Source organism: Argiope bruennichi, chromosome 4, assembly GCF_947563725.1.
Source record: "Argiope bruennichi chromosome 4, qqArgBrue1.1, whole genome shotgun sequence".
In the NCBI taxonomy this organism is placed as follows: domain Eukaryota; kingdom Metazoa; phylum Arthropoda; class Arachnida; order Araneae; family Araneidae; genus Argiope; species Argiope bruennichi.
In genome coordinates this window covers 61354832-61376628 of record NC_079154.1, presented here as the reverse complement: position 1 = coordinate 61376628, position 21797 = coordinate 61354832, and the positions used below count along the sequence as shown (strand labels likewise).

The following is a 21797-nucleotide window of genomic DNA, read 5'->3' as shown; positions in this document are numbered from 1 at the left end:
ATTTAACAATATTCAGAATCAATACTGACAATATTTTGCAATGTTTCCCTTTTCGTTTCGGTATCATGTGAATTAAGCAGGTTCTAAGCTGATAAAATGGGTTAGGTTAATGAGAATGTATGTTGGAATGATGAATGCTTTTCTTTGGACTTATTTCCAATTTTATGATTAAATAATACATTACAATTCTGCATAATTCAATATATTATCCCTACAATGTTCACACATTATTTGATAAATATTTAAGTTTTAATGTTCACCAATAAATACCAAGTGTTCAAAGCTGATTGAACATTCAAAAACATGCAGAATCAATACTGACAATATTTTGCAATGTTTCCCTTTTCGTTTCGGTAGCATATTAATTGAGCAGTTTCTAAGCCCATAAAATGGGCTATGTTAATGGGAATGTATGTTGGAATGATGAATACTATTCCTTGGACTTATTTCAGAATTTTTGATTGAATAGTACATCACAATTCTGTACAATTCCATGTATTATCCTTATTCTGCATCTGATACTTTCCCAAATAGGAACATGTGATCAGTTTCAAATAACTCTTTTTAGCTATCATAAAATGAATTAATTTGCTTTTGCTTGTTTTTCTACTTTTTAGACTGTCCACTTCCAAAAAACAATTTAGCAAATGGTCGGTATATTTATGAATCCCCCCATCATGTGAATTTGAAAATAGCTCCAGAATATTATGGCTTACGATTCGTGTGCCCTCCAGGATCAATCATTATAGGATCCAATATCATTACCTGTATCGGTGGCAAATGGACACCCGAGGCTCCAATTTGTTTGAGTAAATATTCTTAAGAAATCATCAAGATATACATATATTACAATACTTTTAAAATATTGAACATTTTGAATATGCTATGCAAACAAATAATAACATATGTTATAATTTTACTCTACAGGTTGATATTTATAATATAATAATTTGAAATGGTTATGGTTGATTTATTAGAATTATATTTTTTTATTATATTTTTATGAACAGATGTATTTAATATAAATCAGACTTATTCATTAATAAACAATATTTTTCTGCAGACAAATGGAGGAACCTAAGTGAAGCGATCAGCATGATTTGTATTTTCATTGATTAGCTTTAGCATCATTTCATAAAAAAAAACATTTAACAATATGAAAGTTTATCACGATTGGGTAAAGTAAAAGGGAAAAAAAATTACTACTATATTTGAACTAAATATCTTCATGGTTCAATATTCAGAGCACTGAAAAAATTCTGCAAATATTGTATAACATTTTGCTTCATTCGAATATATTCCATACTTATATCAATTAATTGAACGAATAACAGTGGTGTCCGTTCTTAACAACTTATTATGGGCAACGAATTGCTTCCACAACAATAATTAACTAAGCATTTTCAGATAAATTAGTTAGACACAAAAAAACTGAATCTAAATAGGTTCAAGACATGAAGTAAACCAAATTTTCCCTCAACAAAGAACAGAAAATGGCGGATGTTCTAGCTGTAAATGACTGAATTATAATAGTTATCAACGAAACCTGTTTGGTATGAATAGATTACCATAGTTCCAACTCACTATCAGAATTAGTACATATGACTTCTATGTAAAACAATGAAATCAGGAAAAAATGCATTCAGTATTTATTATCAAAGGTTCTTTTTTTATTTTCTTCAATGGCTTTGTTTTCTTTGCCAAAGCAAATTATCTTGCCTAATATTCCGAGCACACGTGAAAAACATAAGCTGCAATTACCATTGTTTCTTATGCTATGAAGAGCATTGAAAATTATGCGAAAATCACTCTTCATCATATTATGATATTTGGTTTCTCTTTCAAATGATACAAAAACTGAAATGGATTTGCGTGAAGAATAGACATTTTGACATTTGATTTATCTTATATTTAAGGAATTCATGCAAGGTAATGTAATATAAGGTTCATCTTTTTTTAATGTCAAATGGAAAATTTAAATCCTCATAAAATTTCTTATTTATTTGAGAATACATTTTTTGTCTTTCTATTTACAGTAATCTGTTTAATGAAGTTTTTCCTATTTTTAGAAATGAGCTGTATGTATCCTCCAAATATAGCAAACGCCAGCTATACATTAAGCAGCAATGCAAACAATTCTCATAGTATAGGAACCGCAGCAACTTACACGTGTGATAGTGGATACGAACTTGAAAATTCTGCAGATTCTGTCCTCACCTGCACTTTCAACTCGGATATCAATCAAGTGCAGTGGGAAGGTATAATGCCGAAGTGTATCGGTAAGATTGATAAAATTTCTTTTTATAAATAATCTGCTTTCTTGTATTCATTATTTCAGAAAATAATTACAATTCTAAACGTCATTTTCAAATGCCATTGTTTCTGAAAATGAAGTTACAGAACACTGCCAGTTACACACTGCTGAAGTTACAGAACAGTATCCGGCCTAATGTGGCGAAAATACAGGCCGGAGTTTTATTAATTCATTTCTTTGTCCACCAATACAAGAAGACAAAGACTTTATACCAAAACTCCCAGTTATAATACGTATTTTCACACTCCTTAATAAGTTCTAAGCCCTCTATTTATCTCAATGTGAACGCAGCCGTGACTCGATGAAGCATACAAGCAACGTGTCGAGTTAAAATAGAAGCCTCCGTACTAAAAGTTTATATCAGTTTACATATTGCATCGCACGTTTCGAGAATTTATTAGAGAAAATGTAAGTTAAAGGATATAAACTGTTCATATTTTAATAAAAATTCTGTAATGTCCAACTTAAATTCAAGAAACATAAACAAAACATGAACAAAAATCGTAGGCCTAATTCTTAAGAAAATTGGCTCAAATTGATTTTATTTTACACTGATAAATGATTACACAAATATGAAAAGGTAAACCTAAGATAAGAGTCAAAACGAATAGTTTTTAGGTTTTGAAAAAGTCCTTTATAGATGATTTAATATACGCCTTACCTTCCTCATTTAGTTACGATAAAAGAAAACGAGGCAGGATAGTCGTGAACCGGACACTTGGGATGCACTGTACATACTTTTTGTTAATTTAAAAAGACCAAGTATGTCTATAAGTCCAATTTCTCAAAAATTTGGTTTTCCGATGAGTTAACACTCCTTTACATTATTTTTTGTGAAATAATTCAGGGAATGAATCATGCTCTAGATCCAAGGAAAAATGTTTTACAAAATCCTAGTATAAATATACAATATAAAATAATTAAAAAACAATATGATGGAAATATCCATCATCATGCAGATTTATATGTTAAGCTTAGTATAAAATAAATAAAAAAATAATTTATCTTTGTATCATTTTTATTCCTGATGATAATTAAAAGAACAATCATTATTCTTATTTAGAGACAAATTAATTCCACATTTACTGCATGAGATTGTAGAATACCCTTTGGATTTAAGGTATTTGCTCTGGAGTGATCCACCTACTTGACCAATCTTCAATGTTTCTACAAAATTTCTCTACAAAAATAAACATATAGTAAAAAAGATATTTTCGTCATATATTATAATTAAAACAATTGCATAGAGATGTAAATTTGTATCTCATGGTTTTGGGAAGATTTTTTGGGGTAATCTATATAAATTGTACAGAAAATAACAGAAACACAAAAAAAATACGTTTTTCCACGCTTTATCACTTTTATTAGCAAATAAATCTCAGATTAGTTATAAAAAATATTCCAGAAATCACACGTTTCTTCCAACCACAGCAAACAGCGAAATAATAAGATCACACCCACTACAATGATTGTGACATTTGATTTTTTTTACAGCTACGTTCCTTATTACTCAATAGTCGTGAAAAAAGTTGCCGGCAACAACCAATTTACAACAGTTGTACAGTAAATTTAGTACAATTGTTTTTTCACTACATGCTATGATGGAAATTTCCATCAACATGCAAAGAAGGGTTATAATATTAGAACATCGTTATAATGTTTGATAGGTTTTCTTTTAATAATTGATGAAACAATATTATTTTTTGTACATTATTGGGAATATAGAATTTGAATTTTTCCTTTTAAGATTATTCAAATTTTTATTATCATCAAAATTTTATAAATTTTGTCAAACATTTCATAAATTAAACAAAAATCTCTCAAAAATGGTTTGAAGCTGCATATCAATAAACTTCAAGATAATTTTTTACCAAAATCAATAGACCTATTTCTAGTGTATTATGAAGCCCAATAGAAATAAAGTAATACATCAAGAAAGAAGTTCATCTTCTTTTTCTATAACTAAAAATAAATCATAAATTCTCATAAAGATCCTAATTTGTTCATTTGAGAGTTAATTTATTTTTATTTTTTTTGTCTTTTGCTCAATAATCTGTTAATGATTTAATAATAATATTATAAATATTAAATATATGCATTATTGGCAAAATAGAATTTGATTTTTTTAAAGATTATTGAAACTTTTATTATCAACAAAATTTAGCCGAACATTTCAAAAATTAAACAAAACTCTCTGAAGCTTCATATCGATAAAATTCTAGATAACTTTATGTCAAAATTAATAGATCTATTTCCTGTGTATAATGAAGCTCAATAGAAATAAAGTAATACCTCCATAAAGAAGTTTTTTTTTCAATAATTAAAAATAAATCATAAATTCTTATAAAGATCCTAATTTGTTCATTGAGTGTTACATTTTTTGATCTTTTGCTTAATAATCTGTTAATGATGTTTTTTCAACTTTATAGAAAGGAAATGTAGGCATCCACCAAGTATTCCAAACGCCAGCTATAAGCTGCACAGTGGCGCAAACAATCCTCTAACTATTGGAACCATAGCAACTTACACGTGCGATCGTGGATACGAGCTAAAAAACTTCACCAATCCTGTTCTCATCTGCACTTTTTATTCAGACATCAATAAAGTGCAATGGAAAGGAGTAGTGCCTAGTTGCATAGAAAAAATGGGTAAATTTTTCTTCAATTAATAATAATGTTCTTTAATTTTTTCCAAATAATTCGAAAACTTCTACATTTATTTCTTGAACGCTAGATAAACTTTCCTCTGTAAGTGTCGCCAATATTTTTTATTCTATTAACCCTTTAAAAGGCTATTTTTTTTTCTAGTCATATTATGTTAAAATATTTTTTGGCTTGAAATTAGAATAAGAAAAGGGATTCATTCAGCTTATTAGATAAATTTAATTTGAAATGTAATAATCCACCAAGTATCCCAAACGCAAACTATAAGTTGCATAGCGGAACAAACAATCCTCTGAGTATTGGAACCACTGCAGCTTATGTGTGCGATCGTGGATACAAGCTTAAAAATTCCAAAAATGCTATACTCACCTGCAATTTCTATTCAGATATCAATAAAGTGAACTGGACAGGAGTAGTGCCAAGTTGCATGAAAAATAAGGGTAAATTTTCTTCAATTAATAATCTGCTTTCTTTAATGTTTTCAGGTTTTTTTTACTCAAGTAATTCGGAAACTTTTACATTTATTTCTTAAATGTTATATTGCCTTTCTTTTGAAAGTGTCGCTAATATGTTTTATTATGTTAAATACATTCGCTGAAAACTTTGACTTTCCTACCAGTTCAACTATTAAAATTTTAGCATAATATTTTGTGCTTTGCTTTTTCTTTTAATAACAGGGCAAACTGACAATATTATTTTCTTGAAAGTTGATTTTTCTGGGTATGCAATATTATAAATTTATAATAAGTATCACTGGGAATATAGATTTTTCACTTTAAGATTATTCAAATTTCATCATCATCAAATTTTAGTCAAAAGTTTCTGTAAAAATTTTAACGTAATTCCTTAAAAGATTTTATGAAGTGACATATCGATAAACTCAAAGACGTACTTTTGACAAATTCGATAGCAAAAGTTTCAATGTATTATAAAGCTCAGCATAAATAGGTAATGCATCTAGGAAAAGTTCTTTTTCTTATTTAAATTTTAAAAATAAATCCTAAATCTTCGCAGATCGCGGTGGCCTAGTAGTAAGGTCACGGCTTCGGAACCGGAGGGTTTCAGATTCGAGGCCTGACTCTAACAAAAAGCTATCGTGTAAGCGGGTTTGGTGCATATTAAATCCTTCGGGGCCAAAGTCCTCCCGCTGGTGTGGTGAGGATGTTTAGACAGGGAAGTACCAGTTGAAGTGCCATCCTCGTCATCTGACAGCGACTCAAAATTAAAATGTCCTTCTCAAAATAGCCCTAATGTTGCTTTAAAATGGGATGTTAATATAACTAAACTAAGCTAAAACTAAATCCTCGTAAAGATCCTAATTTTTTCATTTGATAGTTAAATGTTTTTTTCATCTTTTACTTAACAATCTGTTTAATGATACTTTTCAAATTTCTAGAAATGAAATGTAATAATCCTCCAAGTATTCCAAACGCCAAATATACGTTGCACGGCAACACAAGCAATCCTCTTAGTATTGGAACCACAGCAACTTACGCTTGCGTTCGTGGATACCAACTAAAAAAGTCGAAAAATGCTGCACTCACCTGCACTTTCTACTCAGACATCAATAAAGTGAAATGGGCAGGAATAAAACCAAGGTGCATTGGTAAGATGCTTGCTTCAATAAATAATCGGCATTCTTTAGTTTTTTTTTTTTTTTTTTTTTTTTTTCGAAAATAATTCGGGTGGTTCTAAATTTCATTCTGAAATGTTAGATTCCTTCTATAAATGCAGATACATGATTTTTGCTCATTGAATAACCACATTTGTCGATCAATACATTTGAACGAAAATTAATGCTATACTATTAAACCATAACTGGAGACATGAATTCCTTCATTCAACCAGAGATCTGAAGTTAAAATGACTCCAATATATATATATATATATATATATATATATATATATATATATATATATATATATATTGTTACGAAATTTCCGGGTTCGTTTGGATAGTGGAGAACGCTCAATCAGCAGGCGGCAGTAGAAAATAAAACAACGACGTTTATTTACACGAAGACACACAGGACAGCACAAAGACGACAACTATCTACAGTGTAAAGAAGACAATTATCTTCGGCCGAGACATGCACACAACAAGACTCTACTGCAGACAGTAGCGCACAGCTTAGTTCAGCACTAGCTTGACTCCGTCGCTGCTCTGCTAATCTCTGGAAGACTCGTTCCTCCCGTCGATTCCGACTACTACTACTCTGCAGACTGCCTCCTTTTATAAGTCTCGGGAGGCCGTGCTAGAAGCCTCTCAACCAATCAGGAACGTTCGAGGCGTATCTCGGTTCCTAATGGACGGATCGGGAAAATTTTCGATGTTTCGGGTATAATCTATTTTGGCGCCAAAGTCACCAAATTCGTCGCCAAGCTCTGGGACCATCGACGCGACACCCGAACTCCGTCCAATACAGATGACTGTACAACGGTCTTTCTGATGATGGAACCAACTATGCTGGGAAGCAGCATTACAGATTCGTAACTATATATATATATATATATATATATATAATTTATTATTTATTTATTTATTTTTTTTGTCTTTTGTAAACAGCATTGGAATTTATTTTCGAAACACAATATATTCACCAAGTCATGTAGTTATCAAAAATATTTTTTTAAATTAATTTTAAAAATGTTAAATGTTGAAATATTAAATGTTGGGAAAATGTTAAAAGAAAAACCTTACCGATCTTGTAATGCGTATTTACTTTGTTAGATATCGCGGAATTATACTAATTTAATAGTTGTTAGAATTTAAGTAACAAAAATGAAGAATATAATATTTTAAAAATATTTCTTTTTTTTTTTTTGCATTATTTAAATTAAAAGCAGTTTCAGAGTTTATTTATGGAGTCAATGACTCCATAAATAACAACAAGCACTTTGTGAAAGAATAACTCGTTATACATCCGTGTTCATACTTAGACTTTTGCCAACATACTGCTGAAAGAACAAAAGGTACTGAGGAGATGATTGTATTCAAGGACAAAATACCACGTGATAATCATAGCAATGAACAACGCGGAGTCATTTTGACTTCCATATCCAGTTATGGATTAATACGTCCGAATATTATTTAGAACTTCTTTTTTCTTTTAATAGGCATAGGAACTCACAGTACCATTTTCTTCAAATTTGAGTTTTCTGGGTATTTTATAAGTTTTAAATACGATCAGCATTGAGCATAAAGACTGTTTCTTCTTGAGATTAGTCGAATTTTATTATTATCAAAATTTACATAAACTTAAAATTTAACAAATTTCTCTAATTAATTTCTTGGAAAAATCGCTTGATTTCCCAATTGATAAACTTTAAGATGTGTTTTAAGGCCTGGTGGTAAGGTCTCGGCTACGGAGACTGAAGATTTCAGGCTCCTTTAGATTTTATTTTTAGATATAAATCATAAATCTTCGTGAAATTCCTAAATTTTTTATTTAAGAGCTTGATTTTTTTGTTGAGTAATTTGTGTAATGACGCTTTTCCCACTTTCAAGGAATGGAATGTGAGTATCCTCCAAGTATTCCAAACGCCAGCTATAAATTGCGCAGCAGAGCAATCAACCCTTTAATTATTGGAGCCACGGCAACTTACACTTGCGATCGTGGATACCAGCTTCAAAATTCTACAGATTCTGTCCTGACCTGTATTTTCAACTTGAGCATCAATAAAACAGAATGGAAAGGAGTAACCCCGAGGTGCCTTGGTAAGGTGATTAAATATGTAAATAAAGAAAGAGACTCTCTTGTTTGTTTGTTATGGATGATTTTCTTATGTAACTCACGCTTGTGGATGCAAAAAATAATTACAGTTTGGCTAAAATAATAGTTTTGATGAAAATATTAGCTTATGAATAAGTATTCAATTATTTTGTTCCCGTTAACCGATTTTGATCAGGATAATGTTATTTCTCTTCAGTGCTTTCAGGTCTAAATACGACGACATCACTATCAAACCTTTTTCACCAATAAAGAACACAAATATACCTTTCATTACCTCTCGCTGCAAAGTGTTACAAACGCCGATATTAGAAACAGACAGCCCTATACTATGGAGAAGAAATATTTTTAAATCCGAAATGATGATTTCTAAAGTCTGTTGTCATATAACGAGGAAGATTTATGCCGGGTTTACACTTGAAAAGTAGGCAGCGCATGCGTAGAAAGACTTAAAAATGCTGTTCTGTCTATAACAAGTAATTGTCCCGACGCGACAATAATATACCACTGTATTGTATTTTTTTTTCTCTTTATTGCGCATGTGCCTGTAGAATATAGCGGTATTTTTTGTTGTTGTTGTTTTTTTGTGTGTGTGAAAATATTGTTTACCTGTCACAGATTAATTCCTACATTTTTTGCTCATCTTTTTTTCTGCTGCGAGCGTGTGGGGCTTTTTTCCATTTTATTTTCCATTTCTTTTTTATAGTTTTCCAAATTTAGGTATGTTGACACTTTTTTTTTATTTTACCATTTTCTTTGTGTCCATCCATCCATCATTTTAATACGATATGCAGTTTAAAAGAAAAATTCAGGGATGCCAAAACGGCAATTTATAGCCAAGTATGGAATTTTTGAATCTATCTTATGAAATTATGGCAAACATAAATCAGTATCTTTCTGCGCATGTGCTGACTACTAGCCGTCTTATAACTGGCCGAGTGTAAACCCGGCAATATATCGCAAAGCAAAGTGGAATGTTTAGACCAAAATCCAAACGAAAACCCTTTTTTATGTATTTTCAATTTAAAATCATCGTTTTTGACATTTGATTTATCTTATATTTAAGGAATTCATGCAAGGTAATGCAATATATGTATTTATTTGAAAAAGACATAATTTAATTTTGCGTGATTTCTTCTGTTTTTAAGAGAAAAGTAAACATAGATTATTTTTATTTATAAGTAAGTTTCGTTTAATGTGCGTGATTGTTTTATTTAAAAAAATATTATTTATTTTTATAAATCAGTGTATATAATATACAGTGGTGACGAAAATTGTGGACACTTTTGAAAATCGTTATGTTTTCTAACTTTGTATGCTTATAGAAAATGTAAAGTTTCACGAAATTCAAACTCTTACATATAATTTTAAAGAGAATTTAATGCTCAATTCAATACGAAAAGCAAAATTCAAATACTTGCAATACAAAAAAAAATTGAGTGGCAATATTTATTGAGATACATTAGATGCTGATGACTGCAGCGAGTTGTCAGTACTTATATACATAGTAGGGTAACCTTTATTTTTTATTACAGATTCGCACTCATGTATTATTGAGCTGAAGAGAGTTTTAAACTCTTCTTTCGTTATTGCATGATGCCAAGAAACAATTACAGTCTCAATTAATTCCCTTTTATTTGATGAACTCTTCATATGTACAAGAGTTTTCAAACAGCGCCGTAAGTTCTCAATAATTTTGAGGCCAGGTCTTTTCCTGGCCATGATAACAACTTCCTCATAATATAACAGAGATACAACCAGAAGATCTAGAGAAGAAAGCATCTGGTTGGTCTACTCACCCTTCACAGCATCTCAATCCCAACCAAATTTCATTGGAAGATGAAGGAATAAATTTATCTCAAATAAATTATATCAATATCTTCACAGATGGCTCAAAAACAGAACATGGAGTTGGAGCTGCGTTTTGTGTTCTGTTCAATGATACCTGGTCCTACCACTGGTCTGCAAAATTGAATGAGAACAATACCGTTTTCCATGCTGAACTCACTGCACTTCATGAAGCAGTAAAATATACATCCCAGTTTTCAAACAATAATACTTTTAAAATACATGTTGACAATAGAGCTAGTATCATGGCATCTTCAAATCCAAAGAGCACAAACCAAAAAGCAAGAGAAATTTTTGGTGTCCTGCTTTCAAAACCAACAATAAAAATTTCATGGGTTAAAGCACATGCGGGCAATATAGGCAACGAAAAAGCAGATCAACTGGCAAAGGACGCAACGCAAAATGGGCAATTATATATGCAAACAAAGATACCAAAACCACATATAAAAGCCCTCCTCCGGAAAGACATGCTTGAGGAATGGCAAGGATATTGGAGCAATGGTGTCACAGGCAGAAAAATTTTTAATATCCTACCCTCAGTCAACCTTAATCCCACTAACTGGAACAGAGAGGAAATTATTTTCTTCTCAGAACACGGCCCTTTTCCTGCCTACCTCAAAAGGTTCAACCTGTCTGAGAGTGACCAGTGCAGTTGTGGTGGGATAGGCACCGCACTTCATTATGCTACGGAATGCATCCTTACAATCTCCTGGCATATGAAAAAACCATCACCAAGCCATGAACAGGAATGGCTGAAAAGAGTCGCCGGCAACTTCCTTTCCAGGCAAAAAATACACAGTATAATTAAATTTATAAGTGGAAATAGAGACCTATTCTCGCCTCCATAGCACTCAACATCAAGTCTCATACCAAAAAAGACTAAGGGGAAAAACAAGCACTGCAGTCTCCTGTCACACATTTCAATCAAACAGAGATTGTCTACATTTCCATTTCTCAAATCATTTTCCATCTGTTTTTTTTTAAACTGCATCTTGATCTACTATAACATAAAAAATGTGAACACAGATTATATGTATATTCTTACAAATTTTATCTCTCAATATGCATTATATTTCTAAGTTAATTACTACAAATTATAATTCTAAGTTGAAAAATTATGTAAACGGTCTCATCATAATATAATTTTTTATATAATTGTAAATTTTTTAAATAGTTATTTTTGTTTCGTTTTCCTACTGTAAATATTTTGTTAATTAAATAAAATTCCCGTAACATGCCTACCAAACCGTTCAGTGACCAGAATGGTCACGGATACGGAGGTATGAGACGGCGTTCTGTTCTGTACTAAACAACTCATTCGATATTCTTACTGTGTGACAAGAAGCTGAATCCTGCTGAGAAATATATGATGTGTTATTGGGAAAGAGATCACTGATGGAAGGTGTAAATTGTGGCTCTAGAATAGTATCAATGTATTTTCCAGCATTTAATGTCTCTACGACAACACGAAGGAGACTAATACCGTCTGCTGACATGCATGACCAAATCATAATACTAACTGAGTTCTTCCTAGTTGCCTGAATGCAGTCAGGATGTAACTCTTCGCCTATTCTGCCTTACATATTTTCGCCAATACTCCTGAAAAACAATATCTGTGTTTCATCCTTCCGTATAACTTGTCACCACTGATCATCTGTGCAATTAATGCCTTCCCTTGCCCACTGTAGTCTTTTCATACGTTGTTGTAAATTGAGATAAGGATTTTTTGTTGAATTCTACCTCTTAGTCTAACATCTAATAATCTTCTCCTGATTGTTCTTCAACTGACATAGATGACAGCATCATTCAATTGACTTCTGATGGCCGCTGATGACATTCTTCTATCTTGGTGACATGGTCTTTTTATTCTTCTGTCATCAACAGATATGGTGCAACTTTTTAAGCCATTTCCTGCTTTATTTTTTATTGAATTTGTCTCCTGATATCGGAAGCAAAACTTTCGGACTCTAGATGTAGTCATTGAACCACCCACCTGTCTTGCAATTTCAGCATAGGAAGGACAACATTCATGTAAAAAAATAATCTTAGTTCTTTTTCTAGGTGTCCAATCTATTATTTTATTTGATTTTATTGCTTCTTGACTAAATATCAGAAATATTTACAAAAATTCCTACTATATATTAAAAAGTTTAATAAAATTTCTGACCTGCAATTTTATTACATAAAAAAGCAGTCTTTTTTCTGTAGAAAAAAGCACAATAAGGACTTGTTCCAACTGCAAACATGATGTCAGCTTCGGATATCAGTTATTAATATTTGATTTGTTCCCAGAACAAGAACAGTGACTAGTGAGAAAAGTTAGAAATTACAATCCACTTCATCACTGTGTTTGCTATTCAGATTAACTTTTTTGTATTGCTAATATTTAAATGTTGTTTTTTGTATTGAAATCAGCATTAATGTAAGAGTTTGCATTTTGTGAAATGTTACATTTTTTATAAGAATACAAACTTAGAAAACATAACGGTTTTTAAAAGTGTCCACAATTCTGGCCACCACTGTACATGTTTTTTTTTTTTCATTTAATATTCTATCATTGTCCCATTCCGTAACTTCCATTTGTTCTTTTTTATTTGTAAAAATACATAAATACATTTACATTTAATAGTTTTAATCTAATTCTAATTAGCATTATTTTCTTCCTTAAATTGTTCTTTATCAATCGACTTTTTTCCCTCTGAAAAACCACCATCATACATCTCAGAATATAGAAGTTGTAAAGACTCATTACTAAATGATATGCTCTTTTATCTTGGTAATGTTATAGAAAAACATATAATAGATCCATTATTAAAAGAAGCTTTATCAATGCGTATATGTTGCAAACACGTCTATTGAACTTTCTGGAACACTGTGCAAGACACAAACTAAAAGTTCTGGCCTCGACAATGTCTTCTGAGAAACAAGGCTTGCTTAATTTTCACGTACCCTTGATTCTAAACTCTCTACATTATTGTAGCCAATGGAACCTTATTATAAAGGTTCACATGCGATTTTTTTTGGTTCATCAACGTATGTTTGGAATTTTTTGTTTCATTAGTGGGCTATGTTTGTTATGTATTATGCATTATCAACATAGTTTGATCCTAATAAAGCAACATTTCATTCAGGTTTCAAAAGTTTTTAATACACTTTTCGAGCATTAAAAACATTCTTAAATATTTTTTAGCCTTTATTGGAATCCATATATTACTTCTCTTATTAACTCAGTCCCATTAGGGTTTGTAGCAGCTCTATAAATTCCTAGAAAAAGCAAATGGCAGAAAGTCATTGATTCAGTGTTATCGTAACTATTCAGAATCCTCGAAGGACAACTTTTGTGTCACTTCATTTATTATTTTTTCAAAAAAAACCGGTTGTTTCTTAACTATAACAATTATCTTAAAAAACATTTGAATGCCTCTAATATTTAAAAAATAATTTCGGTAACATTTAAAATTAATAAGAATGTCTTAAAAAACATTTTAAATTCAAGTCTTTTTTTTTTTTAGATCATGAAATTATTTTTTTTATTTGTTGTGATATAAAATGGCTTTAAAAAATGTTTGTTGCAAAAAAAAAATCGGTAAATATATTTAAGACGAGTTTACTCATGAAAAGTACAATTTTCTTACTAATTACTGAAATTCAGAATAGTGGTATAAATTTGTCCCACCATCCATCAAAGGTTTGTCGACCTTTAGAAGTTAGAGACCATTAGAAGTTCGTTTGCCTTTAATTTATAGATAAATTGCTTTTAGTTTTCATTCAAATTATTATTAATTCAGATTAGTTTATTCTTATAACTTTTTAATGGATCTATTACAAACTGTCTAATTCATTATTTTTTTTCCTAAGGATTGAAATTGATTTGAAATTATTATGTTAGATGATAAGGAACCTACTATTGCTTTCTAGCTTGTCTGGTGGAATTTATTTCATTTTTTGAATAATGTGTGTTTGTCATTTCATCTTTTGATCATTTTTTTTTTGCAATATTTTAAATTTTTTTTATTTTAAAAAGAAAGCTGTCTGAATCCTGGTGTTTCACCGGATGGAACAAAAAGTGAAAATTGCTGTTTCATTGGGGTTGTCCTAGAATTTTCATGCAACTATGGGTTTGAACTCGTTGGGAGAAACAAGATAGAATGCCTACCGGGTCGGAATTGGAGTGCGCTGAGACCTCTTTGCAAACGTAAGAAAAAAAATTACATGAAATCATAGTAACAAATGAATTGTAATAATTAACTGAAAGAAAAACAGTTATGCAATCCAGAACCTATTGCTATTTCATAGACAATAATTTCTGCTCTAGACATGGATGCTTATGGACAAAGGCTAGTTAACAACAATCCGTTTGCAGTAAATTAAGTGAAGTGAAATACTTTGTTATGCTGGAATGTCTATTTTCAATTTGTCAATTTTTCAATTTGTCTATTTTTAATAATTCTTTAGTTATTCATGAGCTAGGGCTTCTATCTAAAAGTTTTCGAAATTCCCTGTTTGCCAAAGCATTAGACAGTAAAAGTATTGAAAATGTAATACATTCTGTAAATTAAAAGTGAATCATCATGGATGTGCCAGCTGTCTTAAAAATTGTTCAAAAGTTGCTTTCATACGAGACCAACTATTGCTCGCAATGAAAGGCCACGCCTACTTCAAAAAGACCACATGATTCCAATGGGACAATGACAAATAGTTGTCTCCATGAGACAATCATTCGCTATTGTCTCATTGCAGTCACGTGATCTTCCTGAGGTAGGCGTGGCCTTCCACCGCGTGCAATAGTTCGTCTTGTGTGAACGCTGCTTAAGAATAGAGTCAAAAAAATAAAGGCAGGTATCATAGATAGAAAGAAGCTTATTTAAAATGGAATTTGTGTATGCATATGTATGCGTGCGTCTATGTATGAATGGGCATTTGCGCTAGTAGAATCACTAATAACGTCTCATGTTTAAGCTAAGACTGTAATAAGCTGTAATTCATAGTCAAGAAATCACAGGCTAGAACATTTCTCCATTCATATTTTAACTCACATAACACACTGTAGGACCGTGCATTCTCTACAATGTCACTTGATTCGTTCATGTTTTGCTTCTTTAGCTTGTCACTTGAATGATAATGGTTAAATGATTTAAATATAGTTCTGTTATCATTCAACTATTATCTTTTGAATAAAATAAAAAAACACTTGTATTTTTGTCATTTATGGATACATGATCGTCCAAATGACAAAAAAAATGCATGCCCATCAGGAAACATTATTTATTCATATTTTGATTACATGATGTGCACCTATTTTGTAAGATTAAGCCTTTTGTCTACTCCAATAAATGACATGCATCATGCATCTGCTGAAATTTTTGTTGTTATTCTAGAAGCCGAAGAATAAATAGAGATGTTCTTCGAGCACTAAAATAGCCAGATTTGGCACCTATAGATTTCTTTTATGCATATATTGAAAGCATGATTTGCGAATGTTTTACGATGAAATATTAGTTGCTACAGGAAAGGATATTTCAAATACTTGACATATTTGATAATGTCGACATCAATTCTGCCAATTTTCTGTTTAGAATATTTCTTGAACTCATATTTTTTTTTATAAAAATAACTCATTTTTCTCCAGCGTTTAAACAATATCAAAATCAGCCTGTTTGTGCACTTCGTCTTTACATCCCTACAGAACATTTTAGAAGCATTCTATTTTTTGTTATGTTTATTGAAAGTAAGCGAGTCTGAGATATTTGTGAAACTTGTGTAATGAAACAATAAAATAATCTGGAAATAAATCTAATTATTTTAGCTGACGGAGACCATTGTGGACTTCCTCCAACCATTCCCCATGGGGATATCGTTGGTGACAAAAAGGGTGACTACTACCTCCCTTACGACGAGGTGGAAATTGTTTGCCAGCCCGGCTACCGCTACAGCGGATCCACGAATTTTATAATGTGCGAAGAGGAAACCGGTTGGGAGAATGAGTTTGAAGAATGCGTAGGTAAAAATTCCATCCATTAGTTAGCTTGACACTATTAAGTATTCTTCACTTACAGAGATTGGTATAACCAAGGGCAGATTAGAGGGGAGCCAGGTTATACCCAGGTAGCAAAGAATGTTGCACAATATTCTGTGATATTATACTATATTATTCAAAGTACAATATTTCGAATATTGTTTAATATCGTTTGGTATTGTACTTGAAATGTGTGTTCCATTAGTTAGCTTGACACTATTCACTTACAGAGATTAGAATAACCAAGGGCAGATTAGAGGGGAGCCAGGTTATACCCAGGTAGCAAAGAATGTTGCACAATATTCTGTGATATTATACTATATTATTCAAAGTACAATATTTCGAATATTGTTTAATATCGTTTGGTATTGTACTTGAAATGTGTGTTCCATTAGTTAGCTTGACACTATTCACTTACAGAGATTAGAATAACCAAGGGCATATTAGAGGGGAGCCAGGTTATACCCAGGTAGCAAAGAATGCTGCACAATATTGTGTGATATTATACTATATTATTCAAAGTACAATATTTCGAATATTGTTTAATATCGTTTGGTATTGTACTTGAAATGTGTGCTACTACTGGGGTATTTGAAAATCATTGAATCAAATCAGAAATCATCCAAAAATCAGAAGAATTTATATAAGTCTAGAAATATGCATTCATCAAGAGAAAGTGCGATGCGATTTTCTTAATTTTAGTATGAAAAATTAAGCTTTTATGATCAAATAAATTTAGTTTTAGAAAACCTAATTTGGTTCAGTATGAAAAAAATAGGTTAAAAGGGGACTTTTCGAATTGCAACAATAAAATAAGATTAGTCCTTTTTGAAACTTTAAAGGTTCAACCAAATTCAAATGATATTTTTCCAGTAACCAAACATCCGTTATAATACACGCCAAAAGCGCCATGTGTGAAATTTTGACTTTTGTGTAGAAGTAATATTGTAGTCTTCTTCGTGACTGTAGAACCAACTAAAATCAACTTTCCATATTTTTTTCTACGATTTAGAATATATTCCTCTTTTCAATTCAACTAATTAGTAGTGTTGTGAATGTCTATCATAAATCATATATCAATATGAATCTCTAAACTACAGGCTCCGTCATGGCAGTGTGTGATGTAACTGGCGCTCTGCCCATCATCCGGGTATTGACATGCACGATGCTTCAACAAAGGTATTATCTCCTTTATCTTCAGAATACTCGCCTCAGTGAAGCTTGTAGTCAAAATCAATTGCTTAATTTCTTAAGTTTAAAAGTAAATAAAATTACTTTTTTAACATGTCGCAATAATTGGAGTCAACCACAACTACGCGCAACCCTAATTACGATATAGTGACCTGCGGAAGTTAAAAATTTTATAATCCGTTATTTGATATCTTCCGTTTTCAAACAGACGTAGATAAAATATCTGCAGGGAAGATACTTCAACTTAATTCAGCTAACCCACAGATTGTTTTTATGGGGGATGCTACATTTGAATCAGCAGTGCCAAAGCCGATAACTGCAAGTGAAAGCAAATTCAACTACTGTGCTGTGTATATTCCACGTGAAGTTTCGTCTATTGTTCGTGATATCATAATTTATCCAGATGAAGAGGATTCATAGCAGCAACTGAAATCGGAGGTAATAAAAAGATGTGGAGAATCGAAATCTCAAGAAATCCGAAGTCTTCTCGCCAGTGAGTAATTAGGAGATCGAAGTCTTTGGTCAGATGCATCAGATATAGCAATTGGAAATGTGCAATGTGCACATTTCCAATTGCTATATCTGATGCCTATCTATGCCTATGCCTATGCCTATCTATGCCTATGATGCCTTGCTATATCTGAGCAATAGCAATTGTGCAATGATAAATGGGAACCAATTGCCTTTTCGTCAATGAGACTCAATAAAAGTTTCGTTCCCTTCGTCACTGACTTTGTAATGAATGTTTATCATAAATCATATATCAATACAAATCTGTAAGCTACAGGCTCCGTTGAGGCTGTGTGCGACGTAACTGGCGCGCTGCCCATCATCCGGGTATTGACACGCGCGATACTTCTAAAAAGCTATTCATTTCTTTTGCTCAGAACGCTCGCCCACTCGTCTCGGTGAGGCTTGTAGTCAAAATCAATTGTTTAATTTCTTAAGTTTAAAAGTAAATAAAAAAAATTTCTAACATGTCTCAATAATTGGAGTCAACCACAACTATACGCAACCCTAATTACGGCAGTAGTTTCAAATTTTTTCTTTGAAAATAATTAAAAAAAATGAATTTAAATTAATTTTTTGAACAATTAAAAATATACTTAACTGCAATATTTCACTCATAAAAAAATTGCTCCATTATCAAATTCTAACAATTTACTCTTTTTGATATCCCTTCTACTGTAGAATCCTTCTGCGAACCTCCAGAACCCTTAGCACACGGAACTATCCCAGAAATTGAATCGAGTAACCTGACAGTATATCCTTTCCAATTTGAGATAACCTATATCTGTGAGGAAGGATTCAGACTTATTGGAAATAGTTGGAGATTCTGTGACAGTAGAGGGTGGTCTGGAAAATCTCCAATTTGTGAAGGTAAAAACAATTCTTGCAGACTTTTATTCCAACTGACTGTTTTTCATAAAAAAAAGGGAATTTTGTAGAATTTTTATTTAATTTTTCATCGAATTTACAGGATATCTTGCGGTAATTATTTGAAAAAAATCGTGGTGGTTAATGCCTATTGAAAAAATAAATAAAAAAAAGAGTCGTTATTCGTTCTATCTGTCTTTTTTCATGTTCAAAAAGCAATTCTTGACTTTTGATTTTTGTTTTCAAATTTACGATCATGATGAACACTTTTTCTTTGTAGATAATTTGTCAAGAGTATACAAGTTATTAACTTAGATATTTTTCTCCAAAAATTCCATTTCTTTTCAATTTTATCTTAGTTAAGTAATTAAGTAAAAACGACAATTACAATAAACGTATCTGCTATGTTAATGAATTAAACTTACGCATTTTTATATGAGATAATTTCAACGTGAAAAAAAAAGAAATTAAAAGAACAATATATTTTTCAAATGCTACTAAAAATTTGTCAAGTATGTGAAAAAGTTAAAAACGAAATTCGTAGAATACATTTTTTTTATACACATTAGTAATTGACCTTTTATTGATTAGTAGTTCAATAAAAATAACTATATTTTGATATTTATTTGGAACATGATAGTGAATTTATTGAATTATAATTCCATTAGTTTGTTCGAAAAATATTGAAATTCTTATTGACTTATCGCGTCTAGTTAAATTTTTTTGCACAAGTATGATTTAAAGACGAAAGTAAGTATACTAATTCAAGAATTTTGTAATTTCGTCAAGAAAAGTAAGCTCATAACTTAGCATAGATTGAGACTATCAGGACATTTTCCGGCTTCAGCTCAGGCTTCTTGGATGAAAAAAATTGACTTTTCAATCTTTGCTTTCAGGATTAGGATTTATCAACAGCTTAATATTTAAAAAAAAAATCTATTTTTATTATTTGGGAAAGCTATGAGAAATTAATATTTGTAAACAAAATAAATTTTTCACATTCTGATAAATGAAAAAATAATGCACATTATTTTAAAAATATTTGTGTTAGTATAATTTTATTTAAATTTGAAAAATAATGAATATTAATGAATTTTTTAAATTTTTTTATGATAGTAAACAAGCATTTTTGTAGATAAATGTTTAAGATAAGTTTCATTTTTTTTACTTCATTTAAAAATATATGCTATTGTATTATACAAAATAATTGTAAATGACTTTAAATCACTACATACAAAAATTATATTTTAGATATTTTATTGATTGAATTCAACTATATTAACATTCATGTATTAAAAAAGCCTTTTTCTCAAAGAAAGAAATATTAAGACATTTTTCGAATTTCGAAATGCTCCATGGGCTTCAATTTTCAATTATTCATCTAAATTTAATTCAATCATATAAAAAATTTTAGAGAAGAGATTTGACAAGCGTATAAAAAGCTATTTTTATATTAAGATATATGTATTTCATTCATCAAAATATTGAGCAGAGTTTCTTCACAATAAATAATTCCTGATACTTATTTGTGTTCATTTTGAAATTCGCTTATCAAACATAAAATTTAAATTTAATACTAATTATGGGTTGAAATTGGTAAGAGTAATTGATAGAAAAATTAGATTACTCTCAAGTGACTTTTGAGTATATGGAATACTTACACTATAAACTAAATAATGTTATTAGATATTATATTTATATAGTTAACTAAGAAATAAATTAATATATTACAATTAAATCTCGTTCGTGCTTTATATTTAATGTTGTTTCTAAAGATCAGCAATATTTTAAATTGTTAAGTTAAAAATTAAAGAAAAAATATATTATTAAATATATATATATAATTTTGGGTTGCCTTAAATCAATAAATACATCTCTTGTATGATCTTTTTATTTTAATACATATTATTTAATATTATTATTTTCTATAATATTATTTTTATTTGTTTCTTATAAGTAAATATATATTTAGTGTTTCAGAATTCTCTTTAAATAGCCATGGAAAATAGAGGGCCAATTTATTTTTGGCTCAATTTTTATTAATCTAAAAGTTTTATGAACCATTTGTTAGAGGATTCATTAATTTCAACTCCCCAAAGGTTGAAATGAGAAATTCCTCTCCAAATTGTCTGTTATTTTAAGATTTCTGCCCCAAAGATTGAAATGAGAAATCCCTCACCAAATCTTAAAATAACCCAGTTGGGATAGGAAAACGTTTCCTTGAAAAATTGTACACAGTAATTTTCTGAAGATACTTAGATAATATATCTTTAAGACTGATTTTTAAGACTATTTCTATTAACCAAGAAAGCGTACATCTTTTCATCAATTTTAATTTTCAGCAATTTCTTGTCCTGATCCTGAATTCCCTGAATATGGTACAAGAATAGGAAATTCCTTCGAAATTGGCGACAAAGTGGAATTCAAATGCTTCACTGGTTACGAGCTCATTGGATCATCCGAAAGGTATTGCATGCCAAATGGAGAATGGAGCAACGAATTGGCGAGATGTGACCATCCAAGTACAATTATCTCTTCTTTTTTTTCATAAATAAACATTTTCTACCGGCCGAAAGATCATTATCCTCTTAGATAAATCACTAGTTAAAAACCGAAAATTTTCAATGCGAATTCTATATTAAAACGATATTACATGA

General features: G+C 30.7%; 1 protein-coding gene across 3 annotated transcripts in view; it reads left to right on the top strand.

Annotated features, from left to right (window-relative positions):
• LOC129965690 (sushi, von Willebrand factor type A, EGF and pentraxin domain-containing protein 1-like) overlaps positions 1-21797 on the top strand; it is a 64710-nt gene that overhangs the window by 12230 nt on the left and 30683 nt on the right. For 2 of the 3 annotated variants that reach the window (XR_008784230.1, XM_056079796.1), the window contains exons 6-14: positions 618-809; positions 2070-2279; positions 4744-4962; positions 6374-6583; positions 8486-8695; positions 14581-14751; positions 16363-16557; positions 18955-19143; positions 21483-21662. Coding sequence is in view for 2 of the 3 variants with exons in the window: in XM_056079796.1 (XP_055935771.1) it covers positions 618-809; positions 2070-2279; positions 4744-4962; positions 6374-6583; positions 8486-8695; positions 14581-14751; positions 16363-16557; positions 18955-19143; positions 21483-21662 (1776 nt within the window). In the remaining variant the exon portion in view is untranslated. The remainder of the gene's footprint in view (positions 1-617; positions 810-2069; positions 2280-4743; positions 4963-6373; positions 6584-8485; positions 8696-14580; positions 14752-16362; positions 16558-18954; positions 19144-21482; positions 21663-21797) is intronic. The other variant, XM_056079797.1, reaches the window with a different exon arrangement.